Genomic DNA, 21,305 nt, shown 5'->3' with positions numbered 1-21,305 from the left:
TTGTACTGATAATTAGTAATGAAAGAATATAATAAATACCAGACGATTTTGAACCGAAAGTTAATTAAAAAAAGAGGATAAATATTAAATAAAGTAGTCATATAATTTTCAATATATATATTTCGTATTCAAAATATAATAATGAACATTACACATGATGCTAGATCATATTGTGACAATCAGCGCAGATTGACACGTTTGACAGTGGTACCGTGGTTTGTTAATAATAATAATTAATAATAATATAATTCTAGTCGAACGGCTAGCGTCTGGAGTAAAGGCAGATATGAGATCGGACAAAATACAAAAAGCTACCGAACAATTGCCCTTTGCGTTATTTATTATTTATCTTTATTATTAATTACGTAAAAAAGTCGCTAACGTAAAGTGCCGATAGGCTGTCAGTTAAAACTGGATCGTTGTTTGCTTCCTCCATCAATCCATTTTTATTACAAATTTAATCCATTTAATATACTTTTTTTTTATTATATTTTTTATATTCCAAGACGTATCCGCTCGTCAATGTCGGCATCAATATTATTTATCAAGTAATTTTTCATTGTTTTTATCCTTACATTCCTTTGTATGCAGAAAATAATAATGACAGTATTTATTATTATTATTATTATTATTAATATTATTATTAGTATTATTATTAGTATTATTTTTATTTAAATTTATAACGTCATATATATTCAAATACGATGACAGATAAAATATTTCATTTCATCGTAAATTATATTTATTATTTTCATTAGTATTTATATTTATATATAAATAAATATAAAAAAACAATATAGATTTAAATGATAATCAGTTTTACATACATACAGACGGTTATTTTATTTTTTTTTATTGTAAAATTTTATTTTTTGTTAGTGCATCTGCGTATTACAAGACTTTAGCTTTACATCAACTGCATCCTCCACTTGTTACGCATACAATTTATTAATTATAATTATAATTATCAATATTATTATTATTAATTTATATTTAATATAATACATATTATTTAGTTACATAATTAATAATTGTAATAATAAATGAAAATAATTGTAGGCAAGCACAAGCCCACTTTACAATTTATTTTATTACTCAATAAGCCCCGAAACCCTTACGATTTATTTTATATCAATATTTCGTTTTTTTTTTCTTTTTTTTTTTACTCAATAGTTTAATTTTAATTTTAATTTTAATTTTAATTTATAGTTACTATACAGGTGGCAAGAAAAAACAACACACTGCCTTATCTATTATATTAGTTTTTTTATAATAATTATAATCATCACAGTGATAAACGAAAAATATATATATTTATATATTTATGTATATGAGGGTGTCAAAAAAAATTGAATTTTTTTTATTTAGATCAAGAAGTTAGTCGGGGTCTAATATTTTTTGAATTCTTTTAAAAATGATAAATTTGAAAAAAAAAATATTTGAAAAAATTGCACCTGTAGTTTTTTAAATTTTCTACATGTGCATTTTTTTAGTTTTTTTTTTTTTTTTTTAATTAATTTATCATTTTTTGAAAAATTTTAAAGTTCTAGTCCATGGACTAGTAAGAATTTTTGAATTTTTTTTTCAACGAATCAATTTTTAAAAAAATAAACTAAAAATATGCGCATATAGAGAATTTGAAAATCTATAAGTGCAATTTTTTGAAAAATTTTTTTTTTATAATTCATTGTTCTGAAAAGATTCCAAAAATTATTAGATGTCGGCAAACTTCAGTATCATAAAGAAATTCGGTGAAAAAATTTTGAAAATTTTGAGCTCTTAATTTTTTTGGCGCGCAATGGGTCACTTCTTTGTCAATGAGATGGAAGTTTTAAAAATGACGTTTGTAAAAAAAAAATCACAGGAGCTTTAATTTTTAGAATTTTTTTTCTACGAATTTCTTAATTTAAAAAAAAAATCAATTTTTTTTGCATACTCATATATTTATAAATGATTTTAATATATATGTATCTTATATTCCTTCAAAATCTTCTTGTACAGAGGATCATATTTTAAATATAATTAATTGATCACTTTATCTCTCCATTTTTTTCTTAATTATTTATCTTATTATTATTTTTATCATAAATTAATTTTTGTTCGTTAAAAGTGTCTTTTTGTGCCGAGCACACAAATTACTTTGTATTGAAACAAAAAAAGTTTTGTTTTAGAAACAAGATGGCGGTCGAATGGAAAATCGATTGCGAGTGAATCGACTCAGAAAGTTACTTAAGGTTATAATTTTTTTACAAGTTTCGTATAATTAAAATTTATAATTAAAAAACCATGGGCATATTTTTAAATCTTATATATATGAGATATTAATTTTGAATTAATTTTATGCCTCCACTATTTATCTAAAGAATTTTCATTTGTGGTAGCAGTTTAAAATTACATCAGGTAAAGCTAACTTGTCTACCGGTACTCGGTTCATTTTTATTTACATACTTTTCATATATTTTATATTTAATACTCCTTTTTTTTTCTAATTTTCATACTCTTATAATTATTAGTTTGCAATTGGGCTTTATGATATGATAAAAAGTTATATAACAAATTACATTAGCTACTCGCTTTGTTTAAACAATTGATTCAACAATTTATTGAAGTATGCAAAACATTATTTAACATAAGAATCTTTTTTTTTAAATAAAAGTGAGGAGTTTAAGATCAAAACGAGATTTAAAATTTTTTTAAATAGAAAGTTAATGAATTTTCATATTTTTTTTTATTACAGTTTGAAAAATCACTTTTTTGTATATATATATTTTATAGGTTAGGAAATCCGATTCAAAGTTGATGGGATTTGATCAGAAACTTCTCATTTAATCCTATTGAACTAAATCGGAAATTTCTGATATATATTTTATACGTATTTTTTTTACATTTTTTCCGATTAAACTAAATCGGATTTCAATCGGATTTTTTTACTAAAATCGGTCATATATGTTTTTTTTGTTTCATACTTTGATATTTCCGAATCTAAATTTGAATTCTCGATTCTTTTTATCAAAGAACTAGTTTAGTAAATTTAGAAATTCATTTTTTAATAGAATAGAATTATTGTTTTAAAAAATTCGATTAACCTCAAAATTTTTTGTATTAAAAATAATCACGTGTGTGGATGTCGAAGATATGACAAATTTTTATTAAAAATAAATAGAGTAAATAATTTAAAAAATAATATTTCGAAAAAATGCACTTATTAATTTAAAAATTTTTTAAATGCGCATTTTTTAAAAATTTTATTTTATTAATTATTTACCCTATTTATTAATAATTTAAAAGTTGTCTGATGTCTGCTGCATTCACACTCATAAAAAATTACAATTTTCCTACAATTATTAAATTTTACTTCGAATTTTGATTTATTTTAACCAAAATATATGAAAATAACCTCGGTATAGTTTTAATATGAAGCCGCCATTTTGATTTTCATTCATCGAATCCCGTTTTAATAAAAACAATAAAAACAATTAGATTTCCTGCAATAATCTGATAATTTTCTATAAAAAGTTTCTAAAAAAAAAAAAATCTATAGAACACAGTAATAAAAAAAACATATAATTTTCTATAAATATCGTTTTCATCTCGAGCTCCTCATTAACTTTAATTAATTAGTTTATTGATTAATGTGGGTAAAGTATATTATATACATACATATATATGTATATATATAAAATTACTTTTACAAGTACCGGATAACAAGTTATTTCGATAAAAAATACCTAGAGTATGTACAGTAATAAAAAAAAAGTTATTTAAATAGTTAAAGTTACCGGTTAATTATTTTTGTTCATTTGTTTTCTTTTTTTTTTTTTAATTATTATTATTATAATTATTATTATTATTTGGCTCTTCATTTGTGCCTGCACGTGTCGGATACCACAGAGTTTCTACATATATTAGAATATATGTAAAAAAAACTCTTATCATTTTTAAAAAAAATTTTTAAATTTTGTTTTGTATTTTTTCTATCTATTATCGGTACCGATAGGCCAAGATAATTGCCGCCGCAATTGTAAATTAATCCTGGTATTAATTATTTATTAAAAATGTAATCAGAGTAAAGATAATTTTTTAAATTTAAATAAAATCCGCGGTAATTGAGGCAGTAACGAGCTTACGAAAAATAAATAATTATATTAAAAAAGAATGGAGACGTAAAAAAAATATAAATATAAAAAATTATTGTTTCCAAACAATGAAACGTTGACATAATTTTTTGTTTAGTTAAAAATATGTTTTGATTAAATAAACTATTAAATAACAATATTTATTAATAATAATAATTAATAAACAATTAATGAATAAAATCGTCTGACTCTGTGATAAAACGACAATTCTGATAAGTACAATCTTCATTATTAAATATATTGTTATTATTATTAAATTGAATATTTAATTTATAATAATATAATATAATATAATAATTTCTTCATCATTGGCCTGCCCTTACAAATCAAAAAATAATATTAATTTTTATAAATAATAAATTCACTCGATTGTTCAAAACCTTCTCTTTGTTCGTTCTTATAACCTAACATTTTATATTTTTTTTTTATTGTTTTACATTAAAAATTTTATTTATTATTATTATTTATAGATGATCCAGTTATTATAGTTATAAATAATCTTTTCTTTAGTTATATTTATTTAATATGTCAATATCTAGCAGCCAAACATCGCATTGTTCGGGCAAGTAAACTTCTCTCAATAATTCCCTTAAAAACAGTCTTTATACATTTACATTAATATTATTATTATTAAATCAGTATATACAGATGTGTGCAACTAGCTAGTGAATAAAAATTTTTACTTACAACTAGATCTTAAATAGTTATATTTTATATTTTTTATATCTTTTATTATTATATTTTCGTCGTATATTTCGATCGGTAACGACGTTCAGGTTCGTGTCAGGTTAAATCATGAGTTTAACTCTTGATATTACTCATTAATTAGCTTTCTTTTAAAATTATCGAATCTTGAACGCCGATCACTTATACCCTGATCGTATTTACACTCTTATTTATTAGCTGCACCAATAAAATTATTTTTTTTCTGTTCTCTTTATACTTTTTTTTTGTATTGTTCATAAACAATCCATCACATCTGAGTTCAAAACCTTAGTCGGTACTCAAAACCTGGAATAAAAAGTTGACTTTGTATAAGCAAGAAATTTTTAATTTGTAAAAAATGCGGAAAAATTAAAATCTTCATTTAAAAATATAAGAAAAAATAGTCTTTGATATTTAAAAAAAATTGATATGGAAATATAAACAATTAATTACAGCTTCTGGGTTAAGAAACAAACCGAAGAAGTGCAACTATTTCCGATCACTTCCGATGGTAGCCGAAGTTAAAATTTTTTAAAATTACTTATGTTTTGGACATACAATCAAACTTTAATTACTAAAACAAATCAAACAATTCCTATCCCCACATTTTTCTAAGATTTAATCATCTTCTCAAAAATTATACAAACTAATACACTAAATATTTTCATTTTTTCCATCAGTATTAGAATTTTTTCCATCAGAAGCTAATTTATGTAATCAATGAATTTATCAATTTTTCCAATTAGAAAACTTTGTTTCTAACCTCATATACATTTCCCAAAAAATTCTTTTCAAATCCCATAAGTAGATAGAGGAAATAATTACTTTGTTCGTAAACAATAATTCTTAACCTTAAATCAATTCTTCCGATAAATTATGACTGTAATTAGCAATGAATATCTCGAATGCCAATAGGTTTTAAGTACACGATTGGTAACAAATTATTCAAATAGAATAGAATGTCGTAGGTGTTAGTCGTGTGTTACTAATAGACTCAGATGTGATAGCATGTATATGTCTTCTACAATGACATTAGTAATTGCGGCTCGATCGACGTCAGTATCTCCAGTATTGTACACTACTAGCACAACTATATATATATATATATATTTATATAGATATACTGGTTAGTTTAATGTCCGGGCAGCAATTGAGACGTCCGTCTCGATTATCCTAGGAACACACAGCTTTGACAGTTGGAGCAGCACTATGTGGGACAGTTGTTCTTGTTCTTGTTATTGTTATTGTTGCCCTATTCTACATTGTATACATCCCGAATTCTAGTCCTCTTAATTCACTTGATCGTCACTCGTCACTCATTCATTTAGTCTACATCGTCACACTAATAACTGATCCAACCCCACCCAATCTAACCCATTATACCCCAAACACTTCACTCGGCGACAGTGCTTGCTCTCAACTAGTGTCACACGCGAGTAATGCGTATTTATAATTTAACTGTGTGTTGATTGGATTATAAATTAGTTTCAGATCCCGATTATGTTATTGATTGATAAATTAGTGATACATTTAAGTGTATATATGTCGTTTGTTTGTTTGTTTGTTACATCTAGGCCCCAAGTACCAGGTTAGTGTCGAAGATGACACATCATCTCGACAAAAGCTGGCAGACTATTGCCGCGCCCGCTGATAGGACCAGAGACACCCGCGAAAATGATGACGCTGAGGTAGCGCTCGCGCGTGTTATGTCTTCACAAACCCCTGTAATTTATAAAAACATATATAAGTATTTCAAATAAGTCTTGATGATATTTATTGAGGAGATATGTTAGGGCCTACCTTGGTTGGCAAGTTTGTAGGTCCATTGATCGGGAGAGCCGCTCTGGAACTCGCGCAGCGGCCAAGTCAGCCATAATTCTTGTTCTTGTTCGACTCTTGATCCTCTACCAGACAATTTAGGCGTCGGATCAACCCACTGCATCCAGAAACAGAATGTCTGGGTGTTTGTCACCGCGGATTCGCTTTCGATGTTGCTCCCGCTGTTCCCGTTTATGCTGATGCCGCTGCTGCTGGTTGTTTTTTGCGACACTATTGTATACCAGACTCCTTTTTCTTCCCAGCTGTCGTGACACGTGTACGCTACGAAGGAAAATAAAATTGTTTTATCGATTCTGTATCTTATTAATCTTTATTTGTTTTAAAACTTCTGCTGAACATGCAAAGTCCGGCTATAAATGAGCTTTGTATATTTTTAGGTTAAACACTCAGCTGGCGATTCAGTATCCAGTGAAACAAACGAATTTTTTCTAGTCATAAGTCATGACTTAGTTTTTACGAGTCAATATAAAATAATCTCCGTCCGTAAATAAATAATGAAATAAAAAAAATAAATCTTTTCATTTAATCTAGATATATATCTATATCTATATATTTTATATATTTATCTAGATTTATGTATCAGGTATTTTTCTTTTTTTTATTAGTTTGTTCATGATACTGAAGTCACCCGTCTAATAATTTTTGGATTTTTTTAAAATGATAAATTATAAAAAAAAAAAATATTTAAAAAAATTGCACATATAGTTTTTTTAATTCTCTATAAGTGCATATTTTTAGTTTATTTTTTTTTTAATTTATTTGTTGAAAAAAAAATCCAAAGATTGATGATACTGAAGTCAGCTGACGTCTAATAATTTTTGGATTTTTTTAAAATGATAAATCATAAAAAAAAAAATATTTAAAAAAATTGCACTTATAGCTTTTTTAATTCTCTATAAGTGCATATTTTTAGTTTATTTTTTTTTTTAAATTTATATGTTGAAAAAAAAATCCAAAGATTGATGATACTGAAGTCAGCCGACGTTTAATAATTTTTGGATTTTTTTAAAAATGATACATTATAAAAAAAAAATATTTCAAAAAAATGCACTTATCGTTATTTTAATTCTCTACAAGTGCATATTTTTAGTTTATTTTTTTTTTTAATTTATATGATGAAAAAAAAATCCAAAGATTGATGATACTGAAGTCACCCGACGTCTAATAATTTTTAGATGTTTTTAAAATGATAAATTATAAAAAAAAAAAAATATTTCAAAAAATTGCACTTATAGTTTTTTTAATTCTCTATATGTGCATATTTTTAGTGTATTTTTTTTTTTAAATTTAAGTACTTAGTTTGTTTGCGTTACCTTCGTGTTTATCCTCGCAGGTATTTGTGATGATCATTTCACTTTGATCGGATGTACTGCACCCGATTTGAATGTCGGAAACGCTGCATTGTTCGTCTTCATTTTTATCATGCCAGGTCATTTTTTCAGCAGCCCGCTGAGATATTGATGAGGATGAAGAAGAGGACGACGACGATGATGATGAAGAAGAGGATAATGAAGAAGAAGATGATGAAGGGATATCACGTATCTGGATGCTTGTATCTTTACGCTGACGACGCGGCGTCGTTGACAATACGTGAGACGATACGTAATTTACGACGTGGTAACGTCCCGGTTGAGGGCACTTGCGTTTCTCTAACGTTGACGCTGTTGAATAATAATAATAATTAATCGATTGCTTGGTGAATTTTTAATTTATTTTTGTTTGTTAACGTAAGAGTGTAATATAAGTAAAATTACAAAGTCAATATGCGTGGACGTTTATCGTGATATGCAAACTACTAAATGATTTTACGTGCATTTATCTACGTCGTGTGATACAATCGTAGTAATGCCATTATTGCTTGACAGTTATTCATTTTTGTGATTCATAAGTCATAAATCATAAATTATTATTGTTATTGTTCTTATTATTGCTGTAGAGTATGAATGCGGTAGAAAAAAAAGACGATGATGAAATGGAAAATATGAAGAGAAATTACGAGGAAATAATTTAATAAAAAAAAAGCCGCATTTTTTATGACTCGCGTTACTTTTCAACGTAATGATTTTAAACTCACTTATTAAAGTTATATACGGCATGGCTGATAGATCTTCCTGCTGCTGGCATGCTTCTTCAGGTATAATTGTTTTGACATCTGCAAACGATGAATAATTGAATTTAATTAGCACCTCATAAATCACTCCCTTATATACGGATATTATTTCATGTGTTAAAAAAAAAAAGTTAAAATTTTCACTTCCAATTGATGATTTTTTTTTTTTAATATTTATTCTGTAAATAGTGACGTTCTTTGAGTCATTGTAATTTTTTTTTTAGTCTTTGAATTATGATACTGAAGTCAGCAGACAATCGTCAATTTTTGAATTTTTTTTTCAACCATTTAAAATAAAAAAAAAAATAAACCAAAAAAATGCACATGGAGAAAATTTAATAAACTATGTGTGCAAATTTTCAAAATATTTTTTTTTTATAATTTATAGTTTTTATAAAAATCCAAAAATTATTACGTCGGTTAACTTCAGTATCAGGTCAGCATAATCCTGAAGTCAAGACAATCGTTAAGTTTCGAATTTTTTTTTCAACCATTTAAATTAAAAAAAAAAAATAAACCAAAAAAATGCACATGTAGAAAATTTAATAAACTATAAGTGCAATTTTTCAAAATATTTTTTTTTTATAATTCATAGTTTTTATAAAAATCCAAAAATTATTACGTCGGTTAATTGTGATCCTGAAATTAGCCGACGTCAAATAAATTTTGGATTTTTTTAAAAACGATAAACTTGAAAAAAAAAAAATATTTGAAAAAATTGCACTGATAGTTTTTTTAATTTTCTACATGTCCATTTTTTTAGTTTTTTTTTTTTTCTTTAAATTTAATTGTCCAAAAATCCGAAAATTTTTAATTGTTTGCTAACTTCAGTCATGGTTAATATCAGTATCATAAGCCAGCCGACATCTAATAATTTTTGGATTTTTTTTCAAAACGATAAATAATAAAAAAAAAACATTTTGAAAAATTGCACCTGTAGTTTTTTTAATTTTCTACACGTGCATATTTTTTTTTTTTTTTGTTATTTATTTGTTAAGAAAATCCTAAAATTGTTAATTGTCTACTAACTCCAGGATAATTTTAAATTAAAAATTAAACGTATGTCAAATAATAAAATGAATTTCAATAAAATCTAAAAAATAAGAAATGAGTGAATGGAAATGAGCGAAGATTAAAAACTCACCTGATTGCTGCAGCTCGATCACGCCACTATTTCTTCTGTGAAAAATCATGCAGACGTAGCCAATATCGCTGTCATAAAAAAGTAAAAATATATATATATATATATATAATAAAAATATGAGCAAGTGAGTTTGATGAAAGACGAGGTATTTCCGCGTCAAAGGAAATTTAAAAAAAAGTCACATGGATGATTCGTCAAACGAGTCCATTCTACTTGATCACAACAATAGTGTCTACTTGGTGTAGGATGTGCCGGGATGGGGGTAAAAAAGAATGAAGAATGAGAATGAGAATGAGAATGAGTATGAGGATGAGAATGAGTAGAAAAGTGCAATGAAAAATTTTCTCTTCTTGACTCACCAGCCACTCGTTATATGAGCAACGAGCTTCACTTTCTTGTCCGGAGGACTATCAATATTCTCGAGATTATGACAGACGATTCTCTCCTCGTACTTGTCCTCCTTGTTCTGTACCTTGAGAGTCGCATTCCCGGTAGTGAAGTGGTAAGTCCTGGTTCCGTCTAGCGAATGCCAGCCGTGGTGCTTAGTCACCCATTGTGGGTACTTACATTTACTGTGCTCTCTATCAACTGTAATTTACGATAATAACACGCCATTTTATATTTATTTAATAGCCCTTCTTTAACTATCATTTTACAGAAGACTAAGTAAAGTTTTGTATAGATTTCACAATGCGTACTGACATTTACTGGCTTACTAAATTAATAATTAATTAGCGGATGCCGATAACGATATCGTAATTTATGTCTATTCATTCATAAAAAAATTTATTTTTCCTACGGATTTTTTAATTAGATTTCAAAATTTATTTTTTTAGTTACAAAGACATACCTTTGGTTAATTTTATAGTTCTGGATCCTTGTGATACGTCAGTCAATGCTGAGCAAGTTGAATCACCGGACTGCGCTAATTCAAATGTCACTTTTTCACCTTGATGATGAGGTGACTTTTCATACAGGAAACATCTGTATTAAATCATATAAAGAAATTTTTTAATAATGATAATAATTGTGCAATAAAAAATGCCAAGAAGTGAATTGGCTGCGTATAAAAAAGCCCAAGATCTTTCGTGAAATCAAAAAATTAAAATGACGGTAATTTAATAATCCTGAAGTTAGCAGACTATTAAAAATTTTCGTATCTTTTTTTCAAAAAATCAATTACAAAAAAAAACAAAAAAAAAAAAAAATATGCACATGTAGAAAATTGAAAAAAACTATAGGTGCAATTTTTAAAAATATTTCTTTTTTATAATTTGTCATCTTAAAAAAAATCCTAAAATTATTAGACGTCGGCTAACTTCAGTATCATGGTAATTTATTTTTTCAAGTACACAGAAAAAATTATTTCTTGGCGCTAAAAATATTTTGCGCTATTAATTGAAGATAAAAGTTCTCTTAAGACTGAAAAAAAATTTTCGCGCCAAAAAATTATTTTTTTCTGTCAACTTAATCACAGTATTATAAAATATCTTGGTGCTTATAATGAAAATTTATAATTAATACTGTATTAGAAATTTTGAAATTAGTTTGTAACAATCGGTCTGAAAACAATGGCATTGTCGAAACTTTGGCACATCGTTATATTTATATTTAAATATCTCAATAAATAAATTTGATTAGAATATGCTCTGAACTACCATTCATTAATAATTAATTATTTAAAATCAGAAAATGAACTTAATAAATCAGCAGTAGAAATCTCAAACCACGTTTTTTAAAAAAGACTTTTAAATTTTTTTCTGACGTCATAAATACAGATCGGAAGATCAAAAGGTCTACTATAAAAAAATAATAATTTGTAATGTCGACTAATTACAATAAATATAACAATGAATTGTAGCTATTAATTGTAATTGTTACGATTTGAGAAAGAGAAACATTAATTAGATGATAACGTTAATAATTTTCATAGACCACTTGTATTATCAAGTGTCTCCGGGGATAGTAGAGAGAATCATTAATTGATTTATTTATCAATTCACTACTGTTATTCCGTCGGCAATTTTACTAATTGAATGTTCCCCTTCCAATTAGAATCATTGTGGATAATTTGTTAGATGCTTCTTGTACGCGCATGGGTGCCAGTTAATTTTTTTTTTTTTTTTTTTTATTATTATATATATATTTATTTATTATAACAATTGCAATGAGTGGAAAATAATTGTACTCCTGCAATTATTTCATTCATATATATATTATTAATCGCAATAAAATAGTATAAAGTGAAATTGATATTAATCTTTTATTTATCAATTTAATTAATTAAATATTTAATTAAGAATTTTAGTATTTAAAAAAAAAAAAAAACTAAAATATGTGCAAATAAATGATAAAGTATTTTTACAAAATAATTATGAGGATATTCAAGCAAAAAAAAAAAGGTTTAATGAAAATAATAAAAGTGATAAAATTACCTGAATGTTTCCTCATTAGTTGCGGCATTCCTTCCAAACAGCTTGAGAGTACCGACCAAATATTTGTTCCTACCATCCTTCCATGTTGCAAGACATTGCAGTTCCTCGGCTGTAGCAGAATAAATTTACTTTTAAAAGCACTGCAGGTAAAAAGGTCAAGCTATCTTTATCGTTACTTTTTGAGAGTTAAAATATCATCCGGTTTAAGGGTTTAAAAAAAATAAGAGGAATTAAATAAATAATGTGAGGGTAATCTGCGCAATTAACCCACTCGTATTTATTGTAACCAACTCGGGTGAGTATTTTTGGTCCTCAGAGGACCGGGAGGATGATGGGAAGAATAAGAAGGACGACCCAAATAGATTTTCGGTGATGGGTCATCCGGGGGTTACGACAACAGCTTTTGCTAATATATATTTATAAATGCGGACGAATGTGTGCGTGTGTGTGTGTGAATGTAAAGAAAGAAAGACATTTGAAAGGGTGAAAAATCCCGTCGGGACTCGACGGCGCATGAAAGAATGATAATCAAATTACTGTATAATCCATTTAGTGGGTTCGATCCGACTACCGGTCGTCCTTTGCTCATGTCCGTACTACTGTTTTATTAAGCTACAATCGACAGAAGCCCTTGTTTGTTATATGCAGGGGACACTTTTTGTCCCCTAGATCATCGTCTTGATTTCACCGAGTCTAACGTGTGTTAATTTAATTTTATTAATTATTCTCTTAAGGAAAATTTGATAGATTTAGTACTTATAAGAAACTCGTAAATATTTACGATTACATTCACTGACTTTTATAGGCAGATTGCCATGTCTACTCAGAACCTAACTACCTCGTACCAACTTCATTCAAAAATCGTTACCCGGGTCAAAAATAAAACTTGATTCAGGCTCGCTTCGCCTTATTTTCTTTTGGAGTTATCGATTTGTCGACGATTTCTTGATAAGATCTCGAGTTTTTCAACTTAAATTTAATTTTTTTCAACTTTTTGAACTTTTTTTATCTTAGTTTCAACTTATTCGTCTTTACTTTGAGCACGATAGTCATTCACATTACTTTCGACTTGCTAAACCAAGTCTTGCCTTACATTTTAAGTCGAATAAGTCTAAACCAAGTAAATTTTGACTTGATTTCAACTTTTTCGTCTTAAATCGTGACTAAGTAAGCCAGTTAAGTCTAAACCAAGGCGAAAACTTAATATATTTCATACCTCCGTAAAAAAAAGTCGAGTTTGTCTTGTGAAAAACGGCTCCAAATTTCGACTTAGTAAACCGAGTCTGAATCAAGTTTTATTTTTGACCCGGGTAGCCTTATTAGCTCAGCTCAAAAATTTCTTGATTCTAAGATTTCTTTACTCCATTACAACATTATTCCAAGACAACTCTACCCAAACTTTTGAGAAATAGTAAACAACTCAGTAAGCAGGAAAATGCTTTTGTTCTCGGAAATTTGGGTAGAGTTGTTTTGGAATAATGTTGTAATGGAGTAAAGAAATCTTAGAATCAAGAAATTTTTGAGCTGAGCTAATAGGGCTAACGATTTTTGAATGTTGGTACGAGGTAGTTAGGTTCTAAGTAGACATGGCAATCTGCCCTTTTATAATTCATAGGGCAGAGGCAGAGAAAAATAGTTTGTAAAAGACGCAGACAATTAATTTTTTAAATGACTTTGGTCACGAGGTTACAGTGGAAATTTTATTTCATACTTTTGTGTTGATTAAAGTAGAGTATTAACTGTCAAAAATGAAGCAGTGGCCAGAAGTGGAATTTTTACTCTTTAACCCACTAACTAATTTCGACAGAGATCAAAATTTTGTATATTTTTTAGTTGATTAAAAATGAATAATTAATTTAAAAAAAATATAACAGAACAGATCAGAGGTTTCTTAAAAAATGAATTATATTTACTATTAATCTAGACTCAATCCCGAATCCTGGTGGAAAAATATAAAGGTTATTTACTTTAAAAAAATAAATTTGTTCATCCTCAAACAAGTTAATTAAAAAAATAAAAAAGTGGATATTCATTACAGCAGCATCCTTAACAATTCCCTCAGTAAAGCATCTCCGCATAAAAATTAAAAACTCTAGCGTTCATTTCTTTGATAATTTAAAAAAATGTAAATAAATATAAATGAGTAGAGTAAAAAAAGTAAATAAATGAAGAAAGCGGTAAAATATTTCCCATTTATTTCTCAATAAATCTTTCCTTTTTCCGGTGTTGCTAATTCAATTGCGGAATTTAAAATGCGTTAAGTGCATTAACGTGGAGCTTTGAAAGGGAGCTTTAGTAGTAGTGAGAGTCGACTAGAGTCGAGTAGAGTTGAGTTGAGCTGAGCTGAGCTGAGGAAAAATATTTATAATGAGGAATGAGGAATGCGAAATCTTTCTCTTCTCTCTTACGCTTTAATTTTCTCTACACTAGCTCTGTACTCTGCTATACATATATACATATATATATAATATACCAGCAACGTTAAACAGACGATGAACAAAATATAAGTAAATAATCTTTGTACACTGTTATGTATATAAATTTTACGGTTAATTCACAGCAGTAAGGCCACGCCAGGAGGGATTTTTTAAAATATTTTATATTAATGTATAAATAGAGAGACCTTTAGGTATATATATTTATGTATGTATGTATATATGTGTGTAGGAAAATATTAAACGGTATTTTACTACAACATTACAAGAATGTTTTGTTGGGTCTTTCATTTTCCCATCCATCTGTTGTGTACATGGATAAATATATGTGTATATATGTGGTGCATATATTTATGTGGGTAATAGTGTAGAGTAAATGAGTATACGGGCTTACCCAATGTTTTACTATCATAAATTTCAATAAATATCAACGCAACGGGTAGAACCAACGGCCACAATTCAATTTTAGATAATTGAATTAACATATATGTGTATATATATCAATTTTTCGTTTACATATTTTACTCATTTGCGTAATTAATACTTTTGTTTCATATTTACTCGAGATATATTTATTTTTTTAATTACGGAAATAATAATCATCAATTTTTCATTGATTTTGTCGAAAGTTAACGGAGTAAATTTTGAAATTTAAATTGTGGCTGAAGTATCAGAAATATGAGAAAATTTATAGAAGTCATTTTTGTAGAGAATTTAATTTCCTATAAAAAAGATATGAGTCAATTTTTACGTGGCTTCAATAGTTTTGACAGAATTTTGAATTTAAGGTCATGTGGATTTTTTTTTGAACAAATATGGAAATGGCGCTAAAATTTAAATGAAAATATATGAAGATAAATAGATATAGATGTTTAAATTACCAATTACGGTCTCAAAAGTAAAACGCTACTGAACGATGGATAAAATTTTGATTGAATAATTTTTAATATCTGAGCGTCGATTAATTGGTTCATTAATAACCAAAATGTTAACGTTGCAGTCAGACGATAAATAATTCACTGAATAAATTTTTAATTTTAATGGTTAACTTCAGTTAAAGTTTGTCACGTACTCCAGTGAATTTAAAATTATTTATATTTAATTTTTAACAGAATTAATTTAACACTATCGGTTATTTGCAAAAGTGTCTAAACTTCGTGACAATTTAATGAAAGCAGATAGCGGAATTTAATTTGTTGATAATTAAAAGTGTCGGTTAATTTTAAATTACAGTCTGGACTGGTATTTAATATATAAATAAGATAGTTTGACAATAAATGGAAAATTGCTTCAGAGTTTTTAAAATTTAAACATCCAGACGCTGGGTACTAAAATTTAAATTTCGTTATTATACCCAATGAACTTTATTATTTATTTTTTTCATCAGTTTATAATTAGCCCGATAGTTTATTCATTCACGTGAATTATTAACAGTTTAATTAATTCAATTTATTTTTAATTAGAAGAGGAGGGGGCAAAGTGGGCCCCTGGGGGCCAGGTAGGCCCCTTAAAATTTCCTATACGCCAATAAATTTGGACGGATAATGAGCTTATCAAAACTTCTTATATAATGAGGGGTAAAATAGGCCACCAAAACTGTTCATTAAATATAATTTATTAAGAAAGTTAAAGATAATAAAATTACGTTTTAAAGTTGTATCGCAGCAGACTATTAAAATGACTTTTATGTTATTAAAATACAATTGTTTTATACACAGAAAAGAAGGATTTTTTGGAACAAGAAAAAGTTTTCATTATGAAATGGAAACGAGAATTTTCTTAGGACTAAAAATTTTTTCTTGCCCCGAAAATTTTTTCTCGCCCTAAGAAAATTTTCAATTTGAATTCATAATGCGAAAATTTTCTTAAGACTAGAAATTTTTTCTTGCGCCGAAAATTTTTTCTCGCCTCAAGAAAATTTTTAATTTCAATTCATAATGCGAAAAATTTCTTAGGACAAGTAAAAATTTTCTTGGCGTGAGTAAAAATTTTTTACGCAAAGAAATCCTTTTTTTCTGTGTAGTTATTTGCAAATATCACACGTGTAAAAAATAAAAAATATCAAATCCGAAATTTCAGAGGGCCCACTTTGCCCCTGATTTTCGATTTTTAAATTTTAATGGACGCAGCATAATGAAGTGAAAATAAATATGAAGGGTCTGAAAAGAAGTAAACGCGTAAAAAAAATGAATGATTTAATTATTTTCCTTAAAGAGCTCACTCTGCCCCCCTCTCCCTTATTAATAATAATAAAAAATCTTACTTGTACTTTCGGAATCTTCAATATCAGGACACGCTTGATATTTAAGCAACAATTTACTTGGATCTGTGCAACTTTCGGCATAACTGACTGGTGATTTGCATTCCTTCTCACCCCGATTATACGTAAATGTATACGGGGCTCCATTAAATGGACACTGAATCGGCTCTGGATTTAATCGGAACATCGTAAACAAGCTGTCATCTGTCCTCAGTGATTCGCAGAGATCTTTGAAGTTTTTTCTCTCTGTCGAACATGCCCCCACTGCAACAAAAATAAAAAGAATATTTAACAAAAATAAATCCCCGATTAATATTATAGTAGATAAGAAGTATTGAGGTTGAGTGGATGAAAGATAATAAATATTTTGAGAAATCAAAAAGCTAAAAATTTAGTGTGTTGACGGGAATTAAAAATAAGGCGTCTTTGTGAATAATCAATAAGCAGTCGAAGAAGGATTTGCTTGTCAAGTTTACTAAGAAGCTTAACTCCCGGAGTCCTTGAACGCCGTTTGATAATTTATTCACTTAAAATAATCCCCTATATATATATATATACATACATATAACAGGTACATATTTATTTATAAATACATTATGTATAATTAAATATGAATATTTAATAGTTCGCTAAAGTTAAACGACGAAAAATAAATTACGTAATCTTTTTAAAGTTGAAAAAAAATTTTTTTCGGCGGGAAATTTAAATTCAATTGAATTTTATTTTTTGAAAAAAATTCGAATTCGGAAAAATTTCAAGTATCCGTAAATTTTCGCGTTATTGGATTCAAATTTGAACACTCGGTTCGAACTTTAAACAAAAAATTTTTGTAATTAATTAGTGATTAATAATAAATTAATTTCTGGATACTTCAGATTTTTTAATTAATCCAAAACTTCCTAATGTCTGCTTCATGTTGTGATTTTTGACCACAAGACAGTTTCAAGTGTACGGTAAAAAATTTAGTGAATTAGCAAAAAAAAATATGACAGTTAATGATATTAAAAAATAATATTTTTGATGTACTTTAAATGTGGATCTAATCCCAGGGCGTCGACGAACGTCAAGTAAAGATAAAGTTGGCGGTTAGATTGAATTAAATGTAAAAGGTAAATTTTCCAGAGGCGAGATTTGTACGCTTGCAGTTGGTTGCATTTTACGTTAGTGTGTAAGGGGTGGGAAAGGGTTCGGGTGAGGATGCGAACGAGGACTGGGAAAGGGAAAGATGGAAGTCAGCGCGAGTGTGTAAGAAAGAGAACGATGAAGATAAAGAGGGCGAGGGTGAGGGCGAGGATGGGGATGGGAATGAGGGGTTTCTGAGTTAGTATACGGAAGAGGATATAGTTCTCTATCTGCTTTGATAATTTATGCATTTCCCAGGATAATCCCTGTGTATGAAAGATGGTAGCCAGCGGCTTTCCAGCTCCCTCTCTTCCCTGTACCCTCAGTTCTTGTCTGGGGGATAGTTGTAGACGACCGGGTAGGTATCTAGGAACTATAGAAGGGTGCAAGCTCGGTTAAAGGTACTGAAGATTGTTAATGTAAGGTGAAGGGATTGAAGAGAGGATTAGGAAGCTGGGGGGAGGCTCTGAAAGTAAAGGATGATACAGGGGGCATGCGGGTTTCAGAATATAAACTGGTGGGGAAAACTTTGCCTTTACTTGGCTCCCTGAGCTCACGCTAACGAGACATTAACAGAACAAAGAAGCTACCCTGTTACCCTCTCTTTTCTCTTTTACTGGCTCATCTTTAGCTCATTCACTTACTCACTCACTCACTCATTCACTAGCAGCTTTATCGTGACTTTAGTCATTTTACGCTAACTCTCTTTTAACGTTATCTTTAAACGTACTTTTCTATCTCGCTTTTCTCTTCAACATTTACTGGGTGATCGTGAAAGCCCGAGAGTCAAGTATCAAAACTCGTCTTCGACGCGCTCTTTTTTTTAAATACTTTTTTTCTTAAGCTCCTTTGCCCATCACTTTCAATATCAGGGACACTTTAATAACTAGTCAATGGGAAATAAATATTACTTAATGTTACTTTGCTTAGTAGTTAATTACACCCATTTAGTTAACGCGGTAATTACTTAATTAATTTTTTTCTTAATTACTTTGCTAGAGGAAATTAATTAACGCTGGGATATTAAATTAATTTGCTTTGAATGAATAGTTATTAGTGTAATTTAAAAAAAAATTTGAAAACTGATTTTAGGGAAATAGTTATTATTAGGATTCAATTAACAGAGAGTTTGCCGGCAGGCAGAAGATATTAACAGACGTGTAATGGTTTGAATGATAAAAATAAAATAGTTAAAATGGAGTAATTTTTATCAGCGTTGACTGAGATAAATGGATATAGAAATTTCAACGCACTAACGAGATAATCTCATCACTTTATATCACGGCAATCTTCGGCGATCGTAAAAGACGTCTTGATGTCTCGAGATATAGTTACACATTAATGTATATATACATTGGTTATTATACTAAAAAGACGTGGAAAAAGTTCCATAAAAATATCAGGTTGTATAAAACAATTTAATAATTATTTTATTACGGTCTCTTTTAACTTTTTTTGTTAATAAAAATAATGAGTAAGCCGTCTTAACTTTTAGTGATAATAAATTTTTATTATTTAGACTCTTGACCGGAATTAAAATTTATAAATAACTTAAGATGGGTCATTAAAAAACTTTGGATTTATTATAAATACTTAATAAATTTTTTATGTTTTGAGTCGAAAACTTGAGATGTCCTTAAATAGTTGAATTATCTGCGGAAATTTTATTCTAAGTCAATCTATCGGAGAAAAGATAAACCAGTTGTACAAAAAGAAAATTTAATGAGGGATTGAGGAGGTTTGAGCTTAAAAGTTGCGGTTTTTAACTGACTAAGTAGAATGTGAATCAAAGCTCATATATGTTGCATTTGAGAATTGCATTTTTACTAAATGGGCGCGAAAAGTTTAAATTTATTCCGTTTAGCGGAAAAAAAGACGTACTTTTTTCTTGAACAGAAAAATTCCTCAAAAATTTCAAGTTTTCATTGAAAATATGATGAAAAATGACATGCGCACTACGAAGGAAGGTTTCAATCCACGTGTTGGCAGCTTTTGCCTTTGGCTCAGGCAGCCAATTAGACCTACGGGTCAAAATTTCCTACTTTATATCTTAAATTTGCACTATACTACTAAATCGGTAGGATTTTCTGGGCGGTTACTATGAAAAATTTGAATGATGGCAGCAGTTACCTTCGGCTTAGGCAGCCAATTAGACATACGGGTCGAAATTTCCTACTTTATTTCCTAAATTTGCACTATACTACTAAACCGGTAGGATTTTTTGGGCGGTTACTATGAAAAATTTGAATGATGGCAGCAGTTACCTTCGGCTTCGGCAGCCAATTGGACCTACGGGTCAAAATTTCCTACTTTATTTCCTAAATTTTCACTATACTACTAAACCGATAGGATTTACTGGACGATTAATATGGAAAATTTGAATGACGGCAGCAGTTACCTTCGGCTTAGGCAGCCAATTGGACATACGGGTCAAAATTTCCTACTTTATTTCCTAAATTCGCACTATACTACGAAACCGATAAGATTTACTGGACGGTTACTATGAAAAATTTGAATGACGGCAGCAGTTACCTTCGGCTTAGGCAGCCAATTGAACATACGGGTCGTAATTTCGTACTTTGCTGCCTATTTGGACAATAAATTACTAGACCAATGAGATTTATCTGGCGGGATTTATAAAAAATTCAATGAGTGATGGCAACAGTTGCCTTCGGCTCAAAAATCCAACCAACTCTCGTCTAAACCCGTCATGTTTAATTCCTCGGCAGACAATACACTATTAAAATATTAATATACTATTTAAATATGTATATTTAATATTGATTAAATAATTTAAATAAATCGATGGCATACATTAACATGAACTGAATATTAATTTTAAAAATAAATTAATAATCGTAAAAGTCTTGAGTTTAGTGAGGATGAAATATTATTTAAAATAATTGTAAATGAGGTTGTTTTGTTTTGTGAATTTATAATTTTGTAGAGTTTCGAAACAAAGTGAAGCAAAGCAAAGGTATTATACATAACAATAATAATAAATAATATTGTAAATTGTAATTTTATGTAAACGATAATAGAGATGAAAAGTTGATATCTATAGATATATATTGGTTCCGAAGAGAAAATGGAGAAAGAAATAAAGATATGACTGGTCC

At 28.4% G+C, this 21,305-nt stretch overlaps 1 protein-coding gene across 3 annotated transcripts in view; it reads right to left on the bottom strand.

The window, feature by feature from the left end:
- Positions 1 to 840: 840 nt before the first annotated feature.
- LOC130673194 (uncharacterized) overlaps positions 841 to 21,305 on the bottom strand; it is a 209,161-nt gene continuing 188,696 nt past the window's right edge. For all 3 annotated transcript variants that reach the window (XM_057478138.1, XM_057478137.1, XM_057478139.1), the window contains exons 5-13: positions 17,068 to 17,328; positions 12,370 to 12,478; positions 10,785 to 10,918; positions 10,294 to 10,522; positions 9,935 to 10,002; positions 8,755 to 8,832; positions 7,994 to 8,341; positions 6,642 to 6,941; positions 841 to 6,563 (exon numbers count right to left, since the gene is read on the bottom strand). In XM_057478138.1, coding sequence (XP_057334121.1) covers positions 6,451 to 6,563; positions 6,642 to 6,941; positions 7,994 to 8,341; positions 8,755 to 8,832; positions 9,935 to 10,002; positions 10,294 to 10,522; positions 10,785 to 10,918; positions 12,370 to 12,478; positions 17,068 to 17,328 — 1,640 coding nt within the window. In that variant the 3' untranslated portion in view covers positions 841 to 6,450. The remainder of the gene's footprint in view (positions 6,564 to 6,641; positions 6,942 to 7,993; positions 8,342 to 8,754; positions 8,833 to 9,934; positions 10,003 to 10,293; positions 10,523 to 10,784; positions 10,919 to 12,369; positions 12,479 to 17,067; positions 17,329 to 21,305) is intronic.

Source organism: Microplitis mediator, chromosome 8, assembly GCF_029852145.1.
Source record: "Microplitis mediator isolate UGA2020A chromosome 8, iyMicMedi2.1, whole genome shotgun sequence".
In the NCBI taxonomy this organism is placed as follows: domain Eukaryota; kingdom Metazoa; phylum Arthropoda; class Insecta; order Hymenoptera; family Braconidae; genus Microplitis; species Microplitis mediator.
The sequence above is the reverse complement of the archived record's forward strand: the minus strand, read 5'-3'. Positions and strand labels throughout refer to the sequence as shown.